The sequence below is a fragment of the Hevea brasiliensis genome, chromosome 3 (genome assembly GCF_030052815.1).
Source record: "Hevea brasiliensis isolate MT/VB/25A 57/8 chromosome 3, ASM3005281v1, whole genome shotgun sequence".
In the NCBI taxonomy this organism is placed as follows: domain Eukaryota; kingdom Viridiplantae; phylum Streptophyta; class Magnoliopsida; order Malpighiales; family Euphorbiaceae; genus Hevea; species Hevea brasiliensis.
Window position 1 is genome coordinate 98,124,906 of NC_079495.1, and position 27,903 is coordinate 98,152,808.

Consider the following 27,903-nt stretch of genomic DNA (forward strand, 5'->3'; position numbering starts at 1 on the left):
GCATTGGATTATGGATTGGTGGTGCTGCCCTCTTGTTGAAATTCTGGACTTGGAGTCCAGTGGGTTTGGGCAGCCATAAATTGACTTGTGTAGCTTCAATTGGTGTAAGGCTAATTGGAGGTGAAACTAGGGACATAATTTCACATTTCTTATGAAGAGACCCTGCTCAAAAAACCAACCTAAAGTGACCTAAAATTTTCCTAAATTCGGGTAACCAAAATCTGGACCTAAAAAACTGACCATATGAATAGTGATTGTTCAAATAGCCATAACTTTGTGTAGATAGGTCCAAATGATCTGATTCTTAAACCCATAGAAAGCTTAGACATAGTAGAACAACTTTTATGAGGAACAGAAATCCAAATTCTGACCATAACCTAATCAAATTGTTAACCAAATTTAGCTCATTAAAACTGCCATAACCAAAATTGGCCAGAAATTCTGGACACTGATCAATCCGGCCAGTTATGGTAAAAATGCCATAACTTGAGATACAAAACTCCAAATGGGGCGATTCAAAAAGGAAAATAAAGTATAAACATTAAGGAACAACTTTGATAAAGAAAGTTTAGTCAAATTCCCACTGTAGATAGGTCTAATGGAACAATAAACTTAAATGACTAAAACTAAAATTTTGGAAATACATCTAGGGAACTTTGAATTGCAATTGGCAACTAGTGCCAACAAGTGTATAATCCAAAATGTAGTATTATTATGAATTTAGAATTAGAATCCTATTATTTATTAAATAGTCAAAATTTATATGAATAGTAATGTGAATAGTAAATAAAATAACACAAAATTCAAGAACTAAATTGCTAGAGGAAATTAAGGTATGAAATTTGGAATCCATGAAATGTTCATAGATTACTTGGAATAGGAACGGTAATTCACCTAAATGACTTAATAAACGTTTAAGTTATGTGAATAGGTAGTTAGGATTTGTATTCCCATCACTAGTAGATCTCATAAGACATAACTAATACAACTTGAAATATGAAATGAAATTAACCTAAATGGATTGTTAAGTATAAATGAGATGCAGTTAAAATTAGGACTTATGCCTCTATTACAAATAAGATGATAACACCTTGTACAATAAATAGTACATGAGAGGAATTAAAGTGAATCATAAATACTTAGTAAGTAAAATACTTCTTGAATTATGAATTCATATAAATATTGTAATGAATAAATGAATCACATGAATGTATGAATGGGACATTAGTTCTCATCATGAGAGAAAGGAAGAATGTTTTAAGTATAATAGTATGTGAAAATAATTGATGTGAATTGTGATCAATATAAATCATATAATGAATGTATAAATTATGTAGAAATGTGATTTGGAAATTATGCTTTCATTATAACTAGAATTAAAATGCTATAAAATATAAATAGAAAATATAATGAAATAATAAAACATATGAACATTTAATAATACTAATGTGCCTATGTATTGCCCAGACACGTGTGTCAGATTGGATAGATTAACATGCCAATAAGGGATTGTTTGAGCAGTACTGCATAAGGTTTTATGCCTTATTTATGGCTTTATGCCCGCATTCATGGCTTGTATGCTTGATTATTTATTAGCATGGCTTTTTAGCCATATTGATTGCATGCGTGGTTGGCGTTTTGCGTTTTCACGTCCCATGATATGACAGCCCGAAGCACTGCGGTGCCTTGTGTCAGCTATATTGATTGCATATGTGGTTGACGTTTTGCGTTCTATAATATGACGGCCTGAGACACAACAATGTCCAGTGTCAAGGACCCGCTTATCTAGTTTAGTCAGCCTGTGATAGGTTACTTGGGCAGTGAAATTTGTTATGAATAATAGAAATTAAATAAACGAGTAAGAAAGACCTGGTTGAGATGGTTGTGATAAATATGGTTGAGATTTTTAAAATGGAAATGAATAGGGAATGGAAACACATAATGATATTTAAAATGATGAGATGGTTGTGATAAATATGGTTGAGATTTTTATTGGAAATTATTGTTGAAATTTTTAAACAGGTGAATAGTGAAATACGCCAACTGAGAATAAAATAAGGGAAACTCCGTTAGTTTCTCCTTTAGGAATATAATTGATTTTAAAATGTAATGAGAACAAATTATTAAAAGAATAAAGTAAGATAAGATAGGGTGGTCCGGTACCAAGTATGACATGCCTTACTCGGCTACACTGTAGACGGGTGAGGGATGTTACAGTAGCTTCTTGCAAACATGGCCCTGATTTTATATAGAAGATGAAGGAGTTGAAAAATGAGTCAGCAGCTGCCTATGGAGATTTCATGGCCAAGGATCCTAATAAATTCTGCAAAGCTTACATTAGTACCGTGACCAAGACTGACATAGTTGAAAATAATATATGTGAGTGTTTTAATTCTTTCATTGCTAATTCTTGGACACTACCACTTATATATATGCTTAAAGATATTAGGTCCATGTTAATGTGAAGAATGCATGAGAATTTGACACAAATGAAAGACAGGGATGATGTCATATGTCCTAGGATAAGGAAGCTGTTAGAATGTAAGAAGAAGTTGACATCACTTTGCACACTGAAACCAGTTGTTGGTGACACATTTAAGGCTATGATTAAGAAGGACAGATTTGTTGTTGACTTAGTAGGTAAACACTGTAGTTGTAGGGAGTGGGATTTATCTAGTAAACTATGTCCTCATGCGTGTGCTTGTGTAAATTTCATAAGGCAAGACCCTGTTGATTATGTTGATAAGGTGTATTCCAAAGACACATGCATAGACACTTACATGAATGGCTTGAGACTACTGAATGGTTAAAATATGTGGCCTGCTATTAAAGGTTGGCCAATACAGCCACCACTAATTAAAAAGATTCCTGGTAGGCCAAGAAAAAATAGGAAGACAGATCCAAATGAAGATAGAGATAGAGTTAAGTAGAAAAATAGGACTTCCAAGTTAGCAAGGTCTGGTTTGAAGATGAAATGCAAAAAGTGTAACACTTATGGTCACAACAAAAAATCTTGCAAGTACCTGAGAATAATGGACCTCAATGTAATATTACAGCTATAAGTATTTTGACTTTTGTGCATTCTTTAATATACTTACATTAATGTGTTCTAACTTTAATCAATGGGTATTATTGTACATACAGAAAAAGAGAGGGAGGCCTCCACTTGCAAGAAATATTTGAGCAACACCAAGAGACTTGCCTGATACATTAAGGAAAAGGCCAAGGAAAAATGACATAATTACAGTTAATGTTGAGCAAGATGACATACCATTTAAAGAAAGAAGAAAGGTACTCATAGCCCAATTACTAAGCATACTGACTATATTATACTATAAAAAATTTTGGATATCACTTACAGTTGTTGTTTATATCTGTAGATGAAATAAGGATATGGGATAAGAGTTTTTGAAGATACTAGAAACATGTATTACAAGGTATGTTTATAAGCCAACATATATCGGATGCAATATATTGGGATTCAAGCTAATTATGTGCAATTGCAGATGACTGGACAAGTGAATGCAGTAAATGATGTGAGATTGAATGAGGGACCAAGCACTACAGGTATTGGAGTGAGGGGTGGCAAAGAAGCATTGGCAGAAAGTGGTCCAGTTGCTGTAAATATTGACCAGGCATATTTAGGTAGCTAAAAATCAATCCTCACACAAAATGGAACTCCAAATTAATGTTGGGATCATTTTGCTTGTAAATGGCTATGGGTGTAGTACATATGCTTCAAATGTTATTTTCACAACTTTTTGTTTAGAGATACAAACACTGGTTATTAGCACAGCTGCTTTAAATGAATGTAATTAGGAACTTTTTGTTATGTGATATAAGCATAGTTTATGGAGAAGATGTTTGGGACATAGCTTGTAAATGGCAACATTTTTAATGAATAGCTTTTGGTGTTAATGCAATTAGTTTTTCAACTCATTTTATGGTGTGTATTTTTAGCTCATTCACCAACTGTCACTTTGATGTAATCATTTATTGAGCACAAATTGAGCAAAAAAGAACCAAATCATAATTTCATTCAATTATGAAATAAATTTTACATAGAATTACACATACACAACCCTTTACATTCAAGGCAACATAAACAACCCAGTTCTATTCATCCTATTACATTTTCAGATTCAACACATACAGTACAACCAACACAATTAACATAAAATAAACCACACTCTTTCTCCTATGTAGCCTCAACTCTTTCTTCAGTTCCAAGATTTTAATTTGCAACATTTTCTTCCACTTTGTCAGCTCTTCAATTGTGCCCTGTAATTGAATGTTGAGTGTTTCCATTTTCTCACACTTCTCATTTATCACTGTCCATTTATGTGTCACCTTATTGTTGAGATCCTTTAAGACTTTTACTTTCTCCTTTAGTGAATTTCTCTGCTTTAACCCAAAAGTATGGATCTCTTTCTCACGTCCAAAGCATGGTGGACCATAACACTGAAAAAAGGCACAATCATTTCCTTGTTCATCACCCACCCACAAAACAATTGACAATTTCCCACTTCTCTGTCAATTTGGTATTTATTCATAAACAAACCTAAGCATCATGCAACAACTCAATGTATGTACCTCCCAATATCCACATCTGAAAAACGTTTGCCCAGGATTGCCCATTGTCCACGAAGTATAGAGTGATGCTCTCACCCTATGTCTACACATAACCACAGAATCACCTACCACCTCTTCACTTCGAGCAGGCGACATCTCACTTGAAGATGAAATAGCAGCCATTTTATGGGAACAAAGTGTATAAGTTAAGGAGAGTTTCGTCAAGTATGAAAAATGGGAAAGAAGGAACAGAGAGCTTTGTGGGTTTGTAATGGGTCATTTTTGGATTTGTGGGTTTTTAGGGATTTATGAATAGGATTGGTGATTAGGGGTTGATGTGGCATTTTGTTTAGGGAATGAGTTTAGGGGTTGACGTGCTATGCCATGTAGGAGTTAGATTTGGGTGACGTGGCATTTTCTTTACTCATTTAATGGTTTGAGTAATAGTAGGGCAGAATTAGATAAATTTTCAAAGTGTAGCATTTAATTGTTAATTTTGAAAATAGAGGGTAGAATTGAAAAAAATTTGAAAGTACAGGATTTTTTTGTCATTTCCCCGATTGAATATTATAAACCTATTATTAGAATTGAGACCTAATTAAAAAAGGAATTTTAAAATAAATTTATTATATTTATAAATTATGTGTAACATAAGACATTCATTTATTTCTATTCAAATTCAATTTTTAATGTGTCTGAAAATATAACGATTAAGAAATTGATTGGAATTCTAACATAAATTTTAATTCATATTAATTAAGTTAAATAATATCAGAAAAACGCAAATACTTATAGAAAAACTAATTTTTCTTGAATATAAAAAAATAATAACGTTAATCGAAAATAATTTAAACTGTTAAAAGTTAAAATTATAACTCACATGATAGAATATTGATGATAAACATTGATTGTCGTATGCTGTGATAGTTGGAGAATAATAATGAAAAAAATGATAAACAATTATATAAAATTATTTTTTTAGACAACTATTGAATTTTAATTCAAATAGAATTAAAATTAAAATTAAATAAAGCTATTTGATCGGTATATATATATATATATATATATATAATAAAATAATAATAATAATAATATACTATAATACATAATATAATAATAATTATTCTTGGAGAGGATAACTTGATTGCTATAAAAGAATCATAAATAAAATTTATATACTCGTGTTTAAGAAAATTTTAAAATTAAGAAGGCAAAGAATGTATATATATTATTAATAAAATACCATAATGACATCAAATGTTATTTCATATTAGTTTGAAATAAGATATTTGTATTATATATAAGATTTGACAAATCTCATTTCCTTAAATTAGCTTTGAGGGAGGGGGGGGAGAGTTAGGATCGGTCTATTTTCTCCACATGGTATCAAAATTTATCCTGCTTTAATATTGAGTTACTCATAGATATATTTGGCTGTAAATTTCATGTTCTATATATTCAGGCCTTGATGTAAGAGTAGTGTGTTGTCCCATATTAATTGAACAAACATCTTTTCTTAAATTAATTTTTAAGGTATAATTTTACCAATCAATTTTCTTTTACACCAAGCTATCTAGGGGTGAGAAATCGGTTCAAACCGAACCGAATCGAACCGAATTAAATTATAAAAACCGAATCGTCAATTTTAGAAACCGAACCGAACCGAAATTGATGAAAAATCGAATCGAACCGAACCGCTTTATTTCGGTTCGGTTTGGTTTAAACCGATCGGTTTGATTTTTGATTATTTTTTAATTTAGGTTTGATTTTCAAGTTATTTGGTCTAATTTTAACTTTGGTTTGAACCTAATAACCATTAATCAATGAAATTAAACAATTAATATATATATAATTAAATATAATTCATAAATTTTCCATAAAAATAAATTAATTCAAAAATCAATTCGGTTCGATTTGACTATATAAATCACTATTCGGTTCGGTTCGGTTTAACCGATTTTTTTCTTTTCAAAATCGAACCGAACCGAAATAACCGAAATTTTTATAAATTAAAATCAAACCGAACCGATTAAATTTTAAAATCAAACCAATTGAACCGAATTGACTTGATTCGGTTCAATTTTTCGATTTGAACCGAATTCTGTTCAGCCCTAAAGCTATGACCTTTTTGCGGATGTTGCTGTCTGATGGAGAGGAGATATTGTCCGTTCCAAATATGATAAAATGAAAAGCATAATCATACGAGCATTGATATTGATTATTGGTAGATGTATTAATAACTTATTATTTCTATATTTACATTGAGGGAAGGACAAATTCAATGGGCTTCGCTCGATTAGATAATGCTAGCCACCATATATTAAACGCATTATTTCATCTTCCATACTTAAATTTAACACTTGAGAAGGTAGAATAAGGATAAATATTCTGCTATCATCTTACATCATTCCCTAAAATCATATATTAATTAATTGATATGATTGAACTGTTATAAATAGCTTGTATGTTAGACGGTATAGAGAGAAAGAATTCCTATAATGTTAAAATATAAGAAAGTAAATGAATGACAAGAGTGAAATATGTATAGAATTATATATATCTAATTTAATATATATTATTCTATTATAATACTTGGTACGTATATGTGTGAAATAAAATAATTATCATATTATAATTTTCGTAAATAAATTACGAACATATGTGTTTATTAATAAGTAGATATGTCTGTTAATAAACAGATATCAAATTCTATATAACAATCAAAATTGTTATATATGTTGTGTAAATAAATAAAAAATATTCTATATTAATATAAAAAAAAATATTTATATATATATATAAAAAATTAATAAAATATATATATATATAATAATAAATACCATTATTGTATATTAATCTAATTTAATAAACATTACACACAAACAACACAATCATTTGTATGATAAATGAGATGTGTCTATTTAGAAAAGGTTTCATGACTTTTTTTTTTTTCTTTATTTATATTTAATTTTTTTTTTAAATATTACTTATTTTTTCTTATTCTTTCTCTCTCTCTACTCAGAAATCAAAAAGAAAAGAAGAGAAAAATCATCTTTCAGAGTCTGCTTCAGATGATTTGATCATTATAGATATACGTATATATGCAATAAAAGCAATATTAATACCTTAAAGATAGTGATTCATCACTCCTCAAAGTTGGAGTGCCAGAATAATACATATATATTAATTTTTCTTGTAGAGGCTTGTGTGCCTGCTTATGGCTTAATGCTCAGCTCTCATTTTTTACCTTGTGAATGTGTTAGGTTATTAGGGTTAGACTTAAGGTGTTAATTTTATTTCTGTTAGGTTTAGATTTTGCCTTCTAATTCTCTTCTCTTGCAAGTTCTAACTTCATTTTTCTACAAGACTTAATCATTGGTGCTAACACTAAAGGGGCATTTGGTAATTTTTAACATCTCATTAATATTATTTGAATGTTAAATGAGAATAAATTTAAAATTTAACTTTTCATTGGAGATTAAATGTTAATCTTGAAAGACTAATTTAACAAATAAAATAACATCATATTTCATCCAAGTTTTATTTTTATTAATCTTCTATTAAATATCATTAATTGTTAAATTATTAATTATTTTTTATTATCTTAATAATAATTCTTTAAAATTTATAAAGATAATATTTAACCTTTATCAAAGTCCTAAGGGGCTAGCGTGAAATATATACCAAAGATCAAATTTCAAGGGTAATTATTTATGAGAAAGAAGAGTTGTTTTTTAATTGATTTGAAAAAAAAATAAAAATTAAAAAAGGCCAAGCCAGACAAACTACGTATTAGTCTTTTCTGTTGGAAGCATTGGAAGCCGACCAAGAGATGAATTTTTCAATAGTTTGCCTTCGACCTCGGGCCCTTCTTTTATCCTAGTTACGTCTGGCCCACTAAAAGATCCAGTTATATCTCATTTCTGTTGCTAAAAATAATTTTCAATTTGACATCAAATTTTTAAATCCAATAGAAATATGTATTATTATATAGAGTAATTGTGATTTTAAATGTGAAATTCATCTATTAAATATATAATAAATCAATATAAGTAAGAATTTTTCTTTAATTAAAAAGACAATTGATTTACTGGGCAGGTAATAGTGATTCGTTCAATACATACTTCAAAATCCTATATTAATAATTTGCAAATAAAAAAATAACAGCATCATCATGATTTAATTAATCTTATTGATGTTATTATTACTTTTTCATCAGAAAATATAGCTATGTTATGTATGATATTTTATGAGATTGAATTAAATAAAGATACATTAGTGACTTCCAGTCTTGTTGAATTGAAAACACAAGATTTTTTTTAATATTTCAAGTGCTTAGGAATGATTTAGCACTCAAACTCGCCACAGCCAAAATTCAGCACTTGAAGTTAATGGGAGGGGAGATCTGGCTTCTTCTCGGAGTTTTTAGAAATCCGATTACCAAAAAACACGAACCCAACAGCGTGCCCGCCGACGGCAGCAAGAAAAATGCCGCCGTTAAAGGACATGACCGCAAGCATAACCATGTAAGAAAGTCCAGAAAGCAACGTGCGCATCCCAGTCCGAAAGAAACCCGCAGCGACCTTATTTGTCCCGGGCTTGATGATGCTGCAATATTTGAACCACTCCACGATCAATGAGAGCGTGAAGACGAAGATCAACGCCAAAGCGTACATGCCAGAGCTCGAACCGGGCCAACAATTGAAAAGAATTTTGGTTTTGTGGCCCCAGAAGAAGGTCATGTGCGTGGTGGCTTTGTGGTGGTCGTGAAAGGAGCCAGTGGTCCAGGCAGACGTTTGGGTGTTGGCGCCGAAGTGTGGCATCATCGTTTGCTGTGTCTATTTGGGGTTTAAGATGAAGAGCCAGAGAGTGGGAATTCAGTGTAGTAGGTGTGTGGCTTATCGAGGGTCGTCTACGGGATTATATTGGTGCAACTGTGGGTTGGTGAAATTCCTTGCTTGAAACTTTGTATAATTGTGACACTTTTGCAGCTAGCTCCTGAAGCTACAATCGTGCATAGGATTTTTGGTGAGGAGGGCAAACTTGGATTTGAATGGTGAGAAATCTATGCAATGACTCGTGAGGAAGCAATCTCTGCAATAATGGTACTGAAATTTGGTAGGCCTACGTAAAGATTTAGCACCGATATTTGTTCTCCTTTTGTCAGACATGGTTTAAACTTTAAAGAAAGCCATGTGCCTGATTCCTTTCTAAAATAAGCTTTCAGGGATGAAAATTCTTGCCTGAGAGGCCCAGAAGAATCTAGATTAATTATTAATTTAATTACCATGTGATTCTCCATTTTCTTTAACAGAAATTTCATGCGGGTTACTGCAAGTTTCATAACCTCATCTAGCTAATTATTTGGAAGAATTTTCGAGCTTAAGACCAACCATGCATTACATGGATTAAATGGCCTTATCATTTTTCATATCACCTAATGTAATGTATATATTTATGTTAATTTTTTTTTTTATCATGTAAACGGGGAAAGGGAAGAGTCGAACCTGAATCTCTCAATTTCAACACACATACAGTTATTACTGAACTATATCTAGCACATGCTATCTTTTAATATATAAAAGCTCTCTATATTGAAATTGAAGGATGAAAATTACTTTTGAGACAAAAAAAAAATCATTTTAATTAATTGGAGGATCATAATCTTACAACAACCAGCAATTAACCATTGCCTTTATTTATATTAAATCCATTAACTCTTACAATAACCAGCAATTACCACTCATTTTATTATTTATCAAAGTCCCATTTATTGCTCATTCCTTAACTTGCTTAAAACGACAAGTTGCATCCCTTTGGTCTTCAGAAAATATGAATGGTCTTGGAGGTTCTCTTCATTTCCCTTTTAGGAACGGTGATGGTAAGAACTCCATTTTCCATACAAGCCTTCATCTGATCAGCATTTGCGTTCTCAGGCAACCTAAAACGCTGAACAAACCTGCCTCTGCTGCGTTCAACATGGTACCAGTTATCAACTCTTTCTTCTTTCTCAATGTTCCTCTCACCGCTTATGCATAGGAGGTCACCCTCCTCAAGTTCTACCTTCACTTCATCTTTCTTGAGCCCTGGAAGATCAGCTCTCACCACAAGTGCCTCTGGGTTTTCCTTCCACTCAACCTTGGCATTAGAAAAGGGCGTTGCTCCGTGGGAGGAAGCTACTGGGTGAGGTGCGAGAGTAGTGCCTCCACAATGAAAATCATGATAGGGGTCCCAAACATCGAAACTCAAAGGATCATAAGACCCGTAAAATTTACTGGAAATTATGGACATCTTTGTTATAAGCTGATGACCCTGAGGATTAATTGAGGAAGGGGGAGATAGATTCAAGCTGCATTTATATGACAAAAAGTAGGATATCAACGGTGGCCATTCCAAGGTAGCTCTAACACTGCATTTGCTTGAAATGTACGGGAATTTTCCAGAGGGGAATCTTCTTTTCTGGAAAATTTTTGGAATGGTTTGAGAGCGTAGGATTGAAGGGAATATGGAATTAAGTTATTGGGACTTGAAAGAGAAGGGTATCAGCATCAGGAATTAATGCATGCTTATTGTGGTTCAGGTGGCCTACAGACCGCCTGATCTTTGTGCATAGATTGCTAGTCCTCATCAGAATAAGGGGGCTGCTAAAAATTCATAAAAACCAGTTTTGAAAATGGAAAGCAGAAAAGAATAAAGATCAGTCAAAATTTGTCCCATCATGCAATTTCTTTTTTAGGGAACCCATCATGCAATGTTAACATAAAAACCAGTGGCAATTAATGGAGTTATTAATTATGTGCATAATTATATTTGTGAATTTGGTGACTTGTAAATGGCTTATAGATTTTTGATTTGTAAATTTAAGATTCTTGTTTATAATATGAAGATATCATTTGTGAATTTTTATTCATTAAAAACTAACTTTACTAATTTATTTTAACGTTGCTATTTAAAGCTGATGATTTTGGATTTATTTGATTGAAATTAGAGTGTGAAATATTTGATAAATGCAGTTGGATCGATGTCAAGCCGACAATTGCAATTTGACGAGCCCACTTGAATGAAAACTCGAATCGCTCTCATCTTGCAAATAAATTTGGCAGGTTCATGGGCTGGTAGTGGTACCTAATCTTTGTCGCTTAGCTCGAAAAATGAACCTTCCCAAAAGCCCAAGCCAACCGGGTCGATGATTTGAAAGCCAGGCACAGGACGAGGAGCACATAGAAGATGGTAGAAGATTAGAGATGAATCCCATCACATCTAGACTTAAATTATCGTCGAAATAGAAGAGCCCCGAAATCTCAATGACCCCACAATGCCAAATCCTATTGGTGTATATATATATATATATATTACCATCCAATCCGCTCAACTTCATATGTAAACGAGTTTTGAATTTGCCGTCTCTCTCAGTGATCACCAAATAAAAAGAGGCTTGCGTTCATTGAGCAAAGATGTCTCTGATCCGATCATTGTTTGGTAATCCATTATCCACTGACGTATGGGCACCATCTGGTTCAAGCAATGAGATTTCCACATTCGCTAATGCACAAGTTGATTGGAAAGAGACCCCAGAAGCCCATGTGTTCAAGGCAGATCTTCCAGGGCTAAAGAAAGAGGAGGTGAAAGTTGAGATTGAGGAAGGAAGGGTTCTTCAAATAAGCGGAGAAAGAAGTCTGGAGAAGGAGGAGAAAAACGATAAGTGGCACCGGGTGGAGAGGGGTAGAGGCAAGTTTCTGAGGAGATTCTGGTTACCAGAGAATGCTAAGGTTGATGAAGTGAAGGCTTCAATGGAGAATGGAGTCCTGACTGTTACTATTCCGAAGGCGGAGGAGAAGAAGCCTGAGGTCAAGTCTATTGAGATCAGCGGAGCTTGAGTTGCATGATGATGTCTTTTTTATCAATTTCCTATGTTTTCTGTGTGAAGCTTTTTTGAACTGCTTGTTGTGTGAAGCTGTGTTGTCTTTCAATACGATGATGTCTTTAATGTATTTGTGGTGTTTTTAGCAATAAAAGCTGCTTTTTATATTTTCCTAGTTTCTTCCATATTTTGTGGATAAATTTAGTGAGTAATTTAATTCACTGATTTCATCATTTCCTTCCTCAACCTTTGACTCTAATATCAAATGAATTTTCTTTAATTTTTTTATTTTAATTTATTTATTTATGGTCAAATGCATGATACAAGTTACTGCACATATATCATGCATGCACATAAATATTCAGTTTTACTGAGAATAGGTTTGCCTCTTAGACCCACAAGAGGCATAAATACAGGCAAGAAATCTTCAAAAAGAAGGCCCAAGGCAAGAAACCTTAGTTTACTTTGCATTGAGTTTTGAATGTTTGAATAACCTTTTTGAATAAAAATATTATTTTAAAAAATTATTTTATTATTTAAATATTTTTATAATTAAAATTTATTAAATTTAATTTTAAATTATTTTTTAATTAATATATTTTAAAAAATAATTTTCTCAATAATAATATTAACCATGATTTTAAACGGGTCCTTAGCCTGTTAGGATTCATTTGACCATCTCCTCTTTGAATTTCTACCTAAACCACCAAACAATGACCAACACAAAAATTTTAAACATATATTACCTTTAAAAATAAATGTATATAAAATAAAAACACATATACATAGATAAAATTATTCTTACAATAGGCAATAAATTACCATAACTATATTACAATAATTTTTTTTTTATTTTTTAAAAGTATTACATAACAATTTTATTATCAATACTTATAAAAATGTCTCAACAATATAAATATAATCTCAAAATTAACAACACATTTGAATTGAGAATTAAAACTGTAATTTAAAAATTGATATAATTTCCTAAATTTTCATAATAAAAATTTATTTAAAGCTCAAAATTTTTATATCAAATATCAATTACCTTTTTTTAACTATCCAAACTTTGATGCTAGATAAAAATTGAAATTAGATGTGATTTTCACTAAAATTATATATATACATACTCATAATTTAGAAGATTATTAAAAAAAAAAAGGGACCATTACACATTGAAATTTCACACGATATAAATTTGGGAGACTACTTTTTTTCATAACATATTAAAATTGATTACTTATTGTCAAAATTCTCCTTAAAATTAAAGAAGTTGAAATAAAATAGTGGTTGGATTAATTGGCTGTTGTTTCTAACTTTTTTCTGAGTTATTTTTTAAATATGTTTATATTTATAAATTATAAATCACCATCTTCATAGGTGAAGGTCATTACAGCCCCATATCAGCTGTAAAAACCTCCCTTCCTCTAAACTGGAGTATTGGACTTGGGCCTTGCTTGTACTGTCACTATATATAGCTTATCATTGGACTTATATTTTATAGATTTTTTTTAGTTATTATGATTTGATTCGATTTGAAATCAAATCGATTGATTACACACTCCTATTATTCATTCATTCATATATATATATATATATATATAATTTTTCTTACCTCTATTATATTCATGTATAAAACATAATAGAGGTAATTTGCCCAATATATTTTTTTTGAATTTTGATATTAGAGCTCAATTAAGTTTTAGATTTTAACCGTTCACAAGACTGTATAATTACGCTCGTATTAAATTAATACTAACTATTATCATGTAATGGTCATTTGATTGCACTTGAGAGAGAATTGTTGAAAATTGAAGTCCCACATCGAGAATAAATAAAAATTAAAGGGTGAATATTGGTGTGGTTGATTCCAACATTAACTTGTTTAATCATTTTGATGTGTAAAATAACTTAATCACTTATATAAATTCAGATTAAAATAAATTAATAAATAATTTGTCTATTAATTTTTTTAAATTTAAGAGTATCTTATAAATAAAAAATAATAAAATAAATATAAAAGAAGAAAAAAAAAAAACCTTGTTGAGTCATCAAAAGGGGCTAAGACATGAAAATATCCACAACATATGTAAAAGCAAGAGAGTCTTGTTTGTGTTTCTTGTAGAAAAGCAAGTACTTGAACACAGAAAGGACTTTCCGTTTCTCACTTAAAATCAGTGTTTTGGCGATTTTGGCTTTAACAAAAGTTGAGATTTAGGGATCACCCACCACAGCCTTGGCTTCGCACTAAAGGTGTGCAAAGCATGAATGCATGCCAAGATTGGAATACGACAATCTTGAAAGAGGTGGCCAACAAGTAATGATAAGAAAAACAAAAGAAAAAGAGAAAAAGATTCCCATAAATAAGTGTGCAACAAAAACCCCCACATTCCTTGCACTCATTTGTCAAATGTAGCTCTCTTCTTCAACATTTCTTACACACCTCTTTTCAATGCTTGATTGTAATGCCAATAATTTAGCATATGATTCTTCTTGTGTTTACTATTTATAAATTTTCCCCACTTTAATTTCCTTCTTATGCTAATTCTTCATTTACATTACAATTACAATGTGTTGATATTAAGTGAAATAGTGAAGCTAACATAGGGCTCCACTCCTTGAAAATTGTTAGTAAGCAGGCAATGTTTGTGCATAAGAAATTTCTTTTTATTATAATTTAAGTTTTTAAAGGCCATTCTCATATAATTGTATTATTTTTTACTACTTAATTTCTATTTTTTAAATTAAAAAAATTAAATTTTTTCATATTAAGCGAGAAAATTAAATCAAGCTTTTCAATAAAAATAATAATAAATCAACATTTTTTTTAATATAAAACGAAAAACTATTTGCATTGTCCTCAAATTCTGTTCATGGACCCCACGAGCTGTAGCTTTCGGATTCGCTACAAGAAAGAAGTCGCGTATGTGGGACCCATTATAGCCACCTATAGCCCTATTTACCGCCACCTCCTCCGCTTTTAACCGTCTGATCGAAAAAGAAACGCTCCAGTCTCTTACCACTCACTCTCTTCACTCTTCAGTCTCCACTCTCAGATGGCTTCGTTTTGCTTCTTTTCTTTTCGTGTTACCAAAAGATTGATTATTGTGTTGCAAATATGAATGTTCTTGATTTCTGTTGTGGTAATTCTTTTCTTTGCTTCTAGTCTACGTCTGCTTCGAGATTTCACCACTCACCGTTTCATGTATCGGATCTTTGTCGAGATCAGTGATTTTCTGTTTCCATGTCCCCTTCATGAGCCTACGTTTCCTCGGTTTTCTACTGGTACGTTCTCTAATCCATTGGAAACTTAGCGATGAACTTGCTCTGCTGTTATTCTTTATGTGCATTTTCTTATTATTTTCTCAATTTGCTGTGTTTCGTTCCTGAGAAACTCACACAAAAGGAAATTATGGTTTTATTCTGGTCACATTGATTATTGTTTGTTTTCTGTGGAAAATTATAATAGCTGGCTTCACATTATTATTCGTTGAATGGACTAAGATTTGCGGTATTGTAAAAACTGGAAATGAAAACATAACCAGATATGGCTAACTCTATTGATTGGCTGTTCTAGTTTTGTTTAGATACGTGACTTTCTCGATTTGAATATGAGTACTAAGCCGGAATTTGAGTTTATATTTCGATAATGATCAGAATTATGTGACTCAAGATACAAAGATGTTCGAGTCAAATTCTAAAGGGAAGGATAGAGATTGAAATTTCCCTCTCCGATTAGGTGATAAGAGAATTTCTTAGAAAATAGAATCAATTTTAGTAATCGATCATGATCAGGTAATGATGTAGATTGGAGAATTGACTCTTCCTTCTTTTCTTTTTATCCCCTGTTTTTTGTGTGGTTTGGCTTCTAGTTTGTTTGTTACCTTGGAAAATGATTTCCATGAAAATGATATGTGGAGTCTTTCTGGGGAATGGGGAGATCCTTCAATTGTTTGGACATCTTCATGTTGTTTTAGTCAAGTTTTTGTAGTATTAGCTTTTGTCGATGTCGCAGAAATAGGGAGAGAAAGAGAGAGAGAGACAGAGATGGGGAGAGGGAGAGAAAGAGAGAAACATGAGAGAGATAAGAACAGAAGACCGAGGGAGAGAGAGAGAGAGAGAGAGAGACGGTAATTTAGGAATAACAAAGCTTTCTCTCTCATTTAACCATAGAAAAAAAAATTTAATATTTTATTTAAATTGAGCGGAAGGAGTTAGCTATTAGATGAAAACAAATTATAGCAATTAAATAGTTTAATTTTTAAAATATAGTGGTTCAATTTTTATTAATGGTAAAATTTATAGACCAAACAATAAATTTTCATTATTATTATTATTCATCAGTACTTCTAATTGTACGATGAAAAAGATTGCACTTTTGGGAATGATTCTTTTTGTTTTTTCCTTTTTTTGTTTTTTCAGCTGCTCTGTGTTTTCTTCTCATCTTCTGTTGCCAAAGGTTTGTGACTCATCTTGCTTGGCAATTGTCTTTTTTGCTGCTTCTATTTCTCGTGACATGCTTTCAGAAATTAAGGATTTATATTGGAGTAAAAGTATTTTCTTCTTCACGATTACTTGTTATCTTCCTAATTGTTGCTGAGAGTACAGACATTCCAATTCACTCGCAGCCCTTTGCTGTTATTCTGATTTTTATCATCAATGGACATATAAACCTATGAATTGCATGAAAAAGTGTAGTCCTGGACGAGTGACTAAGAATTCTCTTATGTTATCCTTTAGCAGGCAAAATATGTCCGTGAAACTTGCAAATAGTTAGATTGTTATCCGGGTTATGACAAAGTAATACATACTCAGAACCGTCTAACAAAATGGGATTCAGCAGTTTAGGCGTAAAAAAGAGTTCAAAACAGCAGCAGAATTCCAAGATAGTCAAGGATATGGTTCTTCTAACCCAAGCAACACAGAGCATAAAGCATCAAGACAAGTTAAAAGCCAAAAGTTACATCAATAAGCCATATGATGATCTGCCCCATGAACTAAGAAAACATACAAATGCTAGGGCCATGGTCCAACAAAAGACTACAGTGAATAGCCAGCAGCTCTCTGTCATTGTAAGGGCAACAAAAGATGATGAGCTTGTCAAGTATATGTCAAATTTGCCTCGTTATCTCCAGCGTGTGGACAAAAAAGAAAACATCCAGGATAAGGCTTTAAATGTTGGTGTTTTGGATTGGTCTCGTTTAGAGAATTGGAAATGCAACAAAAAGAGCACCCCAATGAGAGTAGGCAACAAGGCATCTTTGATTAGCAGTAATTTGTCAACTAGAATGACTAATAGGTCATCTACCTTTTATGGTCAAGCTCATAATGAGACTCCTGCATATCAAAGCAAGCAGTGTCCTTCACTTTCTTCCAGAAATAGTTCTTCTTTAAATGATGGCATTTCTCGAGATGCCAAATCATCTGTCCGGGATGCTATGCTCTTTCAGGATGTGGCGAATGCTTCCAAGAGCCACTTTGATGGACAGAAGAGGGTATTTTGCAGCTATAAGTCTCTTGATGGAAATAGTTCAGATACAACTTTTGAGAAGGGGAGAAGAAAAGAGTTGCACAATAAAATCACTTCAAAAGTTCAAAATCGGTCATCCAATTCCAGAAACAATGGGATGCCAATTGGGCCCAAAGAAAGTTTGAATACTTGTGATAGAGAAGCCAAGCAGAGACTAGAGGAGATGCAAGAAGTTTATATAAAGAGAAAAGCTTTGGAACAGAAGATCACTCCAAGCATGGGAGCTTCATCATCAAAGATGAAAAATGATAACATTTCACCCACTGCAAAGGGAAAGAAGAATGAAAATAATGGTAGAATGAAGAAGAGAATGGAGCTGCAACAATCAACTATTGATCTTCCTTGGCAACATCAAGGCGATGAGAAGAAAAACATTGTTCTCCTTTTTCCCAAAAAATTTGTCCACAATAGCTTCCAAGAGCAACCAACATCATCATTGAATGAGACTGTAACAGGAGCAAATCAAAATACCTTGTCATATGGCTTTTCTGACGAGTTTTACTCTTCAGAACTTAATTATGAAATTCCTCACTCATGTCCACTGTCTCCTAGAGTTGAGATTAACATTGAACAACAGGAGATGGCACCTGATGCAATCAATACTCAGGATGCAGAGCTGTCATCCGATGCAATCAACACTATTAAGTCTTCAAATGAAATTCTAGTTGAAACATCAAAGATATTCAACCAAGATACAGAAGAAGTGGCAGCTAGAAAAGGCAGACATCCTTCACCAAATCGCCGATTTAGCTTCAGCTTAGGTCAGATGACCAGAAGTTTTAGCTTCAAGGAGAGTTCAGCTGTTCCACGGTTGACTTCCACACATGTTTCGGTGAAGTCTGGTCCAGTGTTATCCAAAGCTTCTGCTGGTTTGGATGATTCAAACAGAGAGAAAGCAAGTTGTCATAGATCCAAATCCAGCCCTTTAAGAAGATTATTGGATCCATTGCTAAAGTCCAAGGGTTTAACTCCAAATCCTTCTGCTCAAACTGATCAACTATTCAGAGGAAGCCTGAATTCCTACAGCTTTAAGCCAATTAACACTACTGAATCACATCAAAACAAAGAGCGTGAGGCATCAAGCATAAAAGCTCATCTGTTGCTTACTATGAGGAATGGACTTCCTTTGTTCAGATTTGTGATCAATAACAACAGTATTATTGTTGCAGCCCCTGTGAAAAATTTAATGTCACCTGGGAATAATGATCAAGGCTGCAACTATGTGTTGTATACCATTGAAGAGATTAAGAAAAAAAGTGGCAGCTGGATAAGTCAAGGTAGTAAAGAGAGAAGTTGTGGCTTTGTCTATAATGTGGTTGGCCAGATGACGGTTAACAGCTCTTCTTCCTTGGATTCGGCTGAGCAGAACTCCAATGCCCAGTATATGGTAAAAGAGTCCGTGTTGTTTGGTGTTGAGCGGAGACAGACAGGCCAGGTATCACCAAAGTTAATGCCAAACGCAGAGCTTGCTGCCATTGTTGTCAAGATGCCTAGTGGAAACATAGGCTTTGACTTTGACAAGCAGCAGACTGATAAAGAAAAAAATATCATGGAAAAGGGATTCTCATGGCACCTGCCAGAGAATGAACACTCTAATAGTTGCACAGTCATAATTCCTGGCGGTGTCCATAGTTTGCCAAACACAGGAGTTCCTTCACCATTGATTCACCGATGGAGATCTGGTGGATCATGCGACTGTGGAGGTTGGGATGTTGGTTGTGAACTCCGTATCCTATCCACTGAAATCCAACACAAGAAGCTTCCAAGGACATCCAATGCTTGCCTGAGATCAAATCGATTTGAACTTTTTGTTCAGGTACTGCTTGTGTTTTACCTGAGAATTTGACTTCACATTCATATCGGTATTGTGATTCATACATCCTACTTATTTATACAGGGAGAAGCACAAGATACTCCCATCTTCAGCATGACACCAGTTGAGAAGGGGAAGTACTCAGTTGAGTTCAGTCCATCAATTTCTTTGTTACAGGCGTTCTTCATTTGTGTCACAATTATAAGCTGCCAGAAATCATCTGATCTCGCTGAACAGAGTAACGTGTCCAAAGAAAAAGTTCATCAGGAATCCAGAAATGCAAATGGACTGAAGAAGATTCGCACCACTGTCCTGGGGGAAGCACCTGTGAAATACACTCCAAGTCCACCTGTTTCACCTGTTGGAAGGATCTAGCTTTAGGCCTGGAGGAGCTCTTAAACAGGGATCCTGATGTAGCAGAAGTCATGTTTGGCTGTCATAATTTTGTATCAATTATGTTACATTACCAAAATCCCTCCCTTGTATAATGAAAATAATGCAACCAATTATACCCCTCCCAAAGAGAGTGCAGTTTTAAGAAGGTAAAAATTTTCGGTTCAAAGGTTTTCTCATCAAGAAATTCTCGTGCAACATAAAAGACTTGGAGCAGTTTAGTCAGGGCTATAGTGCGACATAACTCTTAAAAAGTAAAAAACCACCACTGATTATATAAGTTCCCAGCAGAGTCTAACAGAGACTTAAATTGATAATTTAACTCATTGAGATGAAATAAAATAGATTTTTCTGAACAAACAAGATTTTGTCACCGTAGCCCTGACTTGCCTGCTTCAAACGCACACCCAACGATAACACTGACAGCCCACAGATTGCATGCAGATAGTTCTGTCTTCTGATTCGATAGATGATTTAAAGAATAGTTCTGTCTTCTGATTGATTATATGATGTAAAAGAATCTAAAACTACTAAAACAAATTGCAGCAACCAAAAAAAAATCAGCTTCTGCGTGCCTTACATGTACTGAGAGTTTCTTACAAGTCGACAGGTGAAGCATGGTGAATACAGATGTACCATTGACCATCAATTCTCTCAAAAACGTTTGTTACAAACTGTGCCCCCCAGCTGCTGCCTTTTGTCCTAACAAATTCCACACAAGTTACATAACCGACATCACCCTTAAAATGAACTCGAGCATTCTTCAACTGAATCTCCAGTGGGAAATCATAGTTCATCCACACAAGTTCCCAGCTTTCCATAACATCATCATAACCAGTAACCCCACTGGCTCCTGGGTGTACACAACAAACGTTATCTCCTTTTGCCCAGAGGGACTGCATGGAAGCCAAGTCCCCATTCCTGAATGCATTATAAAAACGAGCATTTGCTGCCAGTACTGAAGCCTTACTATCCTCCTGGAGTATTCTAAGGCTATCCCTGAGTTTTGCAGCTTGGGCATAATTCTCTTCTTCAATGGCAATCTGTAGATCCCGCATTAAGGCTTGCTCATCCCATATGATGCTTTCACCACTTATAATTTCTTCCGAGTCTTCGCTTGTTACTTGACATGCTCTTAGTGACAACAACCGGGATGTTTTTCTAAAAAGTGCTGCTTTGTTGTAAATACAGAGTTAGATAAGCTAAAGGGGATTCCTTTAAACAATAGCAATGCAGATAGCTGTAAGTATAAAAATTGAACCATGGATAACAGATTCAAACCACAAAACGTACGAGTTCTTCCTTCAATGTGCAGCTTGAGAGGAAAATAATGCGTTGCAGAAGTAGCAGGCGAGAACAAGTGATTGTCCTTGTGATGGGGAAGCCTCTTGAAACGATTAATGCAAGAACATGGCTGCCGCCTATCAATAAAATTTACCTACAACAAAATTGCAAGCTAAAACAAAGTGCATATAAATTCAAGAAAACAAAAACTATAACATTTGGTGAATTACTCAACAACAGCTTATTAGAAAATGGATGACCAAATCCCTAAAGCAGCATTTTCTTAATCCTTTCAGCGCATTAAAAATTCACAACGAATCTTAATTTGAACATCCCTGTTCCTATTCAGCCTGTTTGGAAACTAGAAACTCCCAAGAATGCAATTCAATTGATTTCTCTCTTTTTTTTTTTAATCATTTACAAGAAAAGAATTCAATTGAATTCCCACACAATTTCTATTTCTTTTAAAATGAATTATTTTAAGTTAACAAGAATTGAATTCTCGGTTCCAAACACAAGAACAGACAAAAAAAAATCAATTTAACTGAATTCTTGTAAAATTCTAGTTTCTAAACAAGGCTTGTAAAATGTTGAAATGCCATCATAACAAGTTCAATTATTATTCCCAAAATGAAGACAGAATCCAAAATTTCTTTTAGATAACAATATAAACAAAAACAAAACTTCAATTGAAAGATGCTAATTATCAATTAAAGAAGAAACAAAAGAGGAACTTACTTTGTAGCAGAAGGTAGATCCACGGAGCGCCATGATTAAGGAGGTTGTTCCACAGAGCAGAACCTGATAACAGAGAAAAGAGTTAGGGTTAGCGTTTTGAGATGTCAATGTAAGTTAGAATCTTCTTGCAAAACAAAAAGGCTTACAGTGATCTCTATTCTCTACAGAGGTATGAAATGAGAGTTGAGAGGATGAGGTAGGCTCTGGTATCAGCTGAGGGCTCAATTTTCAGATTTAAGGACGTGGGTTTGTAGACAAACCTTCAATTTCACCGGAAGCACGTTTATTTTAAAAGAGGCAATACATGTTGGTGTTAGAGTACTGTAGCTATTAGCCACTGGGTGTTGCAGTTGGGGCAATTTCCAAAATCAGGCATTGCTATTGTTTACTACAGGAAAGTTCAAATTAAATAAATTAAATTAAATTATTTTAATTTAGTAATTTAATTTAATTTCGTTTTTAAAATAATTTAATTTAATTTAATATTATAAAAAATTTAGTTATTTTAATTTAGTTAGATTTAAAAAAAAATTAGTTAAACTAAATTGAACTAAATAATTTTATTGATTTTTAAATTGATTTATTTTTATGAGAAATTTATGAATTATATGTAATTATATATATATAAATTATTTAATTTTATTGATTAATAGTTATTAAATTTAAATTAATGTCAAAATTAGATAAAAAACTTAAAAATCAAGTCTAAATTAAAAAATCAATAAAAAATCAAAACAGATCAGTTTGAATTAAACTAAAATAGAATAATTCGGTTCGATTTGATTTTTTATTTATTTTGATTCGGTTCGATTTCTAAAATATGTAATTTGATTTTCATAATTTAATTCGATTCGATTTAGTTCAATTCGATTTGAACCAAATGCTCACTGTTTGCTAGTTAATTTCCATGTTTTTTAAAAAATATTTTAAAGGATAAATTAAATTATAATATAATTTTTTAAATTTAGTAAAATTTATAATTTAGTAATTATATTTTTAAAATTAAATAATATAATTTTTATTTTTTATTATATATATATATATCCATTAATTGTTTCATCTAAATTTTATTTAAATTACTATTAATTATAATAAAAATATTAAAAGATTTTTAAAACTATTTTCAATATAAAATAATTATATGTCTAAGTTTTTATTATATTTATTAAATATTTATCTGATTTAAATTTCTCATTTAAATAATAAATATATTTTATATTTATTATATATAATAAATATTGTTGATAAGATAATATGTTTATATATTTTTAAATTTTTTTTATAACAAATATAATTTCAATATAATAACAAATATTTTAATTACATTTCAATTTAAATATTTTATTTAAAATATTATATTTGAAATAAATATATAATATATATTTAAATGTAATATATATAATTATTTAAATATTATACATATATCAATATTATAATATAGTATTTATATTAAAATTATGGAAAATATATATTTTAAATACATTACATAAATTAAATATATGTAAATTTTACATATATAAATTATCACCAAATTGTTTATTAACATATTTATTTTATTAATTATTTAAATATAAAATTTATTTATATTCATATTATAAAATTTAGTAAGTATGAATTTTATCTGTTAATGTAGTTTTATATTTATAAATATTTAAGTAATTATAAAATATCATAAATTTAAAAGAAATTATCATAATATATCTAAAGAAAATGACTAAAGAATAAAATAGAAATAAATGTTAATTTTCATTGTCATTCTGCTCATTTGAACTCAGGACATGCAAGCTTTCATTGTCATTCTAGCTGGTCTTTAAGATTTCACTTTGGTGGATACTCATATGGAAGTGAATGTTAAATATTGGCATGACGAGGGAGATCTCCTTCTTGATCCTATCGTATTTGGATAATTAGAGGGCGACTTGAATCATCTTACTATATTACACTGTCTGGTATCTTATTTGTTGTTTAGCAAATCAGTCAAATCCTTGTGTCTTGAACGTTCGTCGCATCATTTGTTATCTTTTAGGTACTCATAGTTTTTATTCTTTCCATCTGGTTTTGTTATTCGCATTGTTACTTGTTGTGTAGGAACGGCAACGAGGCGAATCAGGGACAAATCACTCCCCTCTTCTTCAGGATCTCCACCTCACATTATATATAGAGATCAGATCAAAAGTTACAATATGATTTGAAATTCATGAATAATGCCACACTGATTATGGAAATAAATGTATGAAATTTGTAAATACTTATGTAATTATGTATAAATATTTTTCTATTCTTAGATTGATTTTATAAACATTACTGGCTAATTTAATGCCTAAATTTAAAAATGTAATTCAAGAGAATTTCTAATTAATGAAAAATTGCCCATTTGGGTTAAGAGTCATTAAACACAATTGATAAATTTATTTAATTATTGAAAAAAAACTTGACTGTCTTATTGTTGAGTGAGCTGAATGTACAAGAATAATATAGAATTAATAAATTTCTCTATTCTACCCTGCCTAGTTTATAGGATCTAAAAACTAATTTTTACAACAAATCTGTTAGGACAAAATGCATGTAATTTTGAGCTGGAATGGGAAACAATCTAGAATAATCTATCCGCTCTCTTTTTTTTTTTCTTTTCCTTCAAACCATGTCCATACTTCAGCCCAACCCATTGATGGACTATCTATCAGGCCCCTCCTCAAGGTAAAGACTCGTGCGTATCGTGGAGTCCCATCTTGAAGAGATGTCCATTGAATAAGGCAGAAGTTAAGGGTTTCGTGAAGTGATCGGCGAGCTGGTGTCTCGACGGTACATGCACGGTGATGATGAAGCCCTTGTTTAGCTGATCGCGGACCACATGGCAATCGATCCCTAGGTCCTTGGTCCTCTCATGGAAGACTGGATTAGCCGCGATATGTTCAGCTGCTCTGTTATCGCAGTGGAGTGCGATGGGAAGATGGAGTTTCAAGCTGAAATCTTCAATGAGGTAACTGAGCCATTTTAGTTCACAAACAGTAGTTGCCATGCTTCTATACTCAGCTTCACCGAGGATCCGCTATTGTGGTGCCTTTTTGGCTTTCCAGGAGATTAACGAAGGTCCCAAGAAAATATAAAATCCTGTAATAGATTTTCTGCTCATAGGACAAGACGCCCAATCTGCATCGCAGAAGGCTCGAAGCTTTAGATCATTTTCTGGAGGGAAGAATAAGCTTTTGGAGGGGCATCCTTTCAAGTATTTGATGATATGGATGGCTGCGTCCCAGTGTGGTTTACGAGGAGCTTGCATAAACTAGCTCAGCTTCTGAGTAGCATATGAAAGATCCAGCCTTGTAAGTCCCAAGTATAACAATTTTCCTATAAGCCTTCTGTATTTGTCGGGGTCTATCATCAATTCTCCATTTTCATTATCTAGCTTCAATCCTTTTGGCATAGGATAGGGGCTTGTTTTGGCATTTTGTAATCCCATGTCTTGGATTATATCCAAGATGTATTTGCGCTGGCTCAGGAACATGCCCTTTTCTGACCTGGCTATTTCAAGACCTAAAAAGTACTTGGCATAGCCTAGGTCTTTGATTGTGAATTGGTCATCTAGGAATTTCTTAACTTTTATAATCTAATTTGTGTCTGCACCTGCAATTAGTAAATCATCTACATAAACAATTAGCAAAATAAAATTGAGACCAGATCCTTTAGTAAACAAGCAATGGTCAAATGCTAACTGATGGAATCCAAATGCTTGTAGCTTCCCTGTTAATTCTTTGTTCCATTGTCTTCCTGCCTGCTTTAGACCATAAAGGCTTCTTACTAATTTACATACTTGTCCCTGAGCTGCTTTTGTATAACCTTCTGGTGGCTGCATATATACATCTTCATCCAAATAACCATATAAATATGCATTGTTGATATCTAATTGATGAATGGGCCAATTGAATGTAGTAGCTATAGCTAAAAACAATCTCACAGTAACTAATTTAGCTACAGGTGATAAATTGTCATGATAGCCAATTCCAACCAATTGATTGTACCCCTTGGCAACTAACCTTGCCTTCTACTTGTCCACAGTACCATCTGGTTTGTATTTATTTTTGTACACTCATTTGAAGCTATAGCCTTTTTGCCCTTGGGAAGGGTAGTGAGAACCCATGTGTTGTTCTTCTCTAAAGCCTCCAGTTCAGTTTTCATAGCAAGAGACCAATTACTGTCCTCACTAGCTTGATGGTAATTTTGTGGTTCATGAATAGTAGATACATTTGCCATAAATTGTATGTAATCATGATTATATTGAGGTATGGAGGGAAAATGTGATATGAAAGGTGAGAAAGAGATACCTGCAGATTCTGTGGTAGTACTAGCAAGTGTGATTGCATTAGAACTGTTGGCACTGACTTGAGTTACAAAATCATTTAACCACAAAGGTTTTGTTGTCATCCTTGTGCTTCTTCTGACTGATGCAGGACTGTGTGATGGCTGAATGTGGTTTGAGGAGGATGGAAGAGGTGAATCTAGTTCTGCAGTAGGTGATATGTCAATGGTTTCTGAATTATCATTGGATTCATTTAACAAGGTGGGTTCAAAATGTGAGTAAACTGGATCTGTGTTAGGTATGGCTAAAGGAATGATACTTTTGTGTTTGGCATGCTCACTTGCACATGGAAAATAGTTTTCATAAAAAATCACATCTCTGGAGATTATGATTCTTTTATTTTGCAAATCATATAATTTGTATGCCTTAAAACCTAAAGCATAACCTATGAAGATGCATTTGAAAGCTCTTTCTTCAAACTTGTGTTTTTGTGGCCTAATGTTAGTGGCATAACATAGGCAACCAAAAATTTTGAGGTAATTGTAATCAGGTTTTTTGTCAAACAAAATCTCATAAGGGGTTTTCCAATGTAAAACTTTGCTAGGCATTCTATTTATGAGGTATGTGGCAGTTAAAATGCTTTCCCCCCAAAAATATTTTGGCACTTTGGATGCAAACATTAAAGCCCTTGCCACTTGTAGTAAATGCTTGTGTTTCCTCTCCACAACTCCATTTTGTTGTGGAGTGTATGGGCAAGTTCTTTGATGTAAAATCCCTTTTGCTTTGAAAACTGTTGTAAGTTGCTGATTGATAAATTCAGTGCCATTATTTGACCTTACTGCCTTGATTTGTTTTTGAAATTGATTTTGAACCATATTTAAAAATTCCAATAAGGTATTGTAAACCCTGGTTTTGTTAGGCAGTAAATATGTCCATTTGACTCTTGAAAAATCATCAACAATAGTGAGAACATATTTTGAATGTGAAATTGAGTATTCTTGGTAAGGTCCCCATAAATCAATGAGAAATAAATTAAAAAGTTCTTTTGTAGCAATTTTGCTTTTTTGAAAACTAAGTCTTTGTTGTTTAGCAAGTGGGCATACCTCACACATTTTATGGTTTTTAATTTCTGGTGTGATGACTGTGATATGAGATAACTTGGTATCTGAAATGTGTCCAAGTCTGTAATGCCATAATTCATAAGAATTGGGAGAAATAGAAGATTGTATGACTTCATTTGCTTGAAGTTTTGGCTGAACATGACTGAATTTATGAGCAAAATTACAGTTACCCTTAAAGATCTCATGATTACTTTTGTTTGCTCTTATTACATATAGCCCTCCTTGCAATTCTCCTCTTGCTAGTACTGCCTCAGTCACTGGGTCCTGCAGGAGGCAATGGTCAGAGAAAAATTA

General features: G+C 32.7%; 5 protein-coding genes across 7 annotated transcripts; 2 read left to right on the plus strand and 3 right to left on the minus strand.

Annotated features, from left to right (window-relative positions):
* Positions 1–8,795: 8,795 nt before the first annotated feature.
* Positions 8,796–9,691, minus strand: LOC110643040 (copper transporter 1). The gene has a single exon (XM_021795261.2). The coding sequence runs from the start codon at positions 9,396–9,398 to the stop codon at positions 8,961–8,963; it is 438 nt and encodes a 145-aa protein (XP_021650953.2). The 5' UTR covers positions 9,399–9,691; the 3' UTR covers positions 8,796–8,960.
* A 509-nt stretch (positions 9,692–10,200) lies between these two features.
* Positions 10,201–11,032, minus strand: LOC110643039 (18.1 kDa class I heat shock protein). Its single transcript, XM_021795258.2, has one exon. The coding sequence runs from the start codon at positions 10,861–10,863 to the stop codon at positions 10,396–10,398; it is 468 nt and encodes a 155-aa protein (XP_021650950.2). The 5' UTR covers positions 10,864–11,032; the 3' UTR covers positions 10,201–10,395.
* Positions 11,033–11,919: 887 nt separating this feature from the next.
* On the plus strand, positions 11,920–12,608 carry LOC110643035 (class I heat shock protein). The gene has a single exon (XM_021795255.2). The coding sequence runs from the start codon at positions 12,027–12,029 to the stop codon at positions 12,447–12,449; it is 423 nt and encodes a 140-aa protein (XP_021650947.2). The 5' UTR covers positions 11,920–12,026; the 3' UTR covers positions 12,450–12,608.
* A 4,645-nt stretch (positions 12,609–17,253) lies between these two features.
* LOC110643043 (uncharacterized) lies at positions 17,254–22,498 on the minus strand. Of its 3 annotated transcripts, none has more exons than XM_021795269.2 (5): positions 22,338–22,498; positions 22,192–22,254; positions 21,463–21,607; positions 20,750–21,340; positions 17,254–20,134 (listed from the first exon to the last, which is right to left on the minus strand). In XM_021795269.2, the coding sequence occupies exons 2-4, from the start codon at positions 22,222–22,224 to the stop codon at positions 20,766–20,768; spliced, it is 753 nt and encodes a 250-aa protein (XP_021650961.2). In that variant the 5' UTR covers positions 22,225–22,254; positions 22,338–22,498; the 3' UTR covers positions 17,254–20,134; positions 20,750–20,765. The 3 variants fall into 3 exon arrangements, with proteins under 3 accessions (XP_021650961.2, XP_021650960.2, XP_021650959.2); XM_021795268.2 differs by having other exon boundaries at positions 17,254–20,184; positions 22,338–22,494; XM_021795267.2 differs by lacking the exon at positions 17,254–20,134 and having other exon boundaries at positions 20,710–21,340; positions 22,338–22,494.
* Positions 17,263–20,298, plus strand: LOC110643042 (uncharacterized). The gene is made up of 2 exons (XM_021795263.2): positions 17,263–19,779; positions 19,861–20,298. Exons 1-2 carry the CDS (start codon positions 17,263–17,265, stop codon positions 20,149–20,151), a joined length of 2,808 nt encoding a protein of 935 aa, XP_021650955.2. The 3' UTR covers positions 20,152–20,298.
* Positions 22,499–27,903: the final 5,405 nt, after the last annotated feature.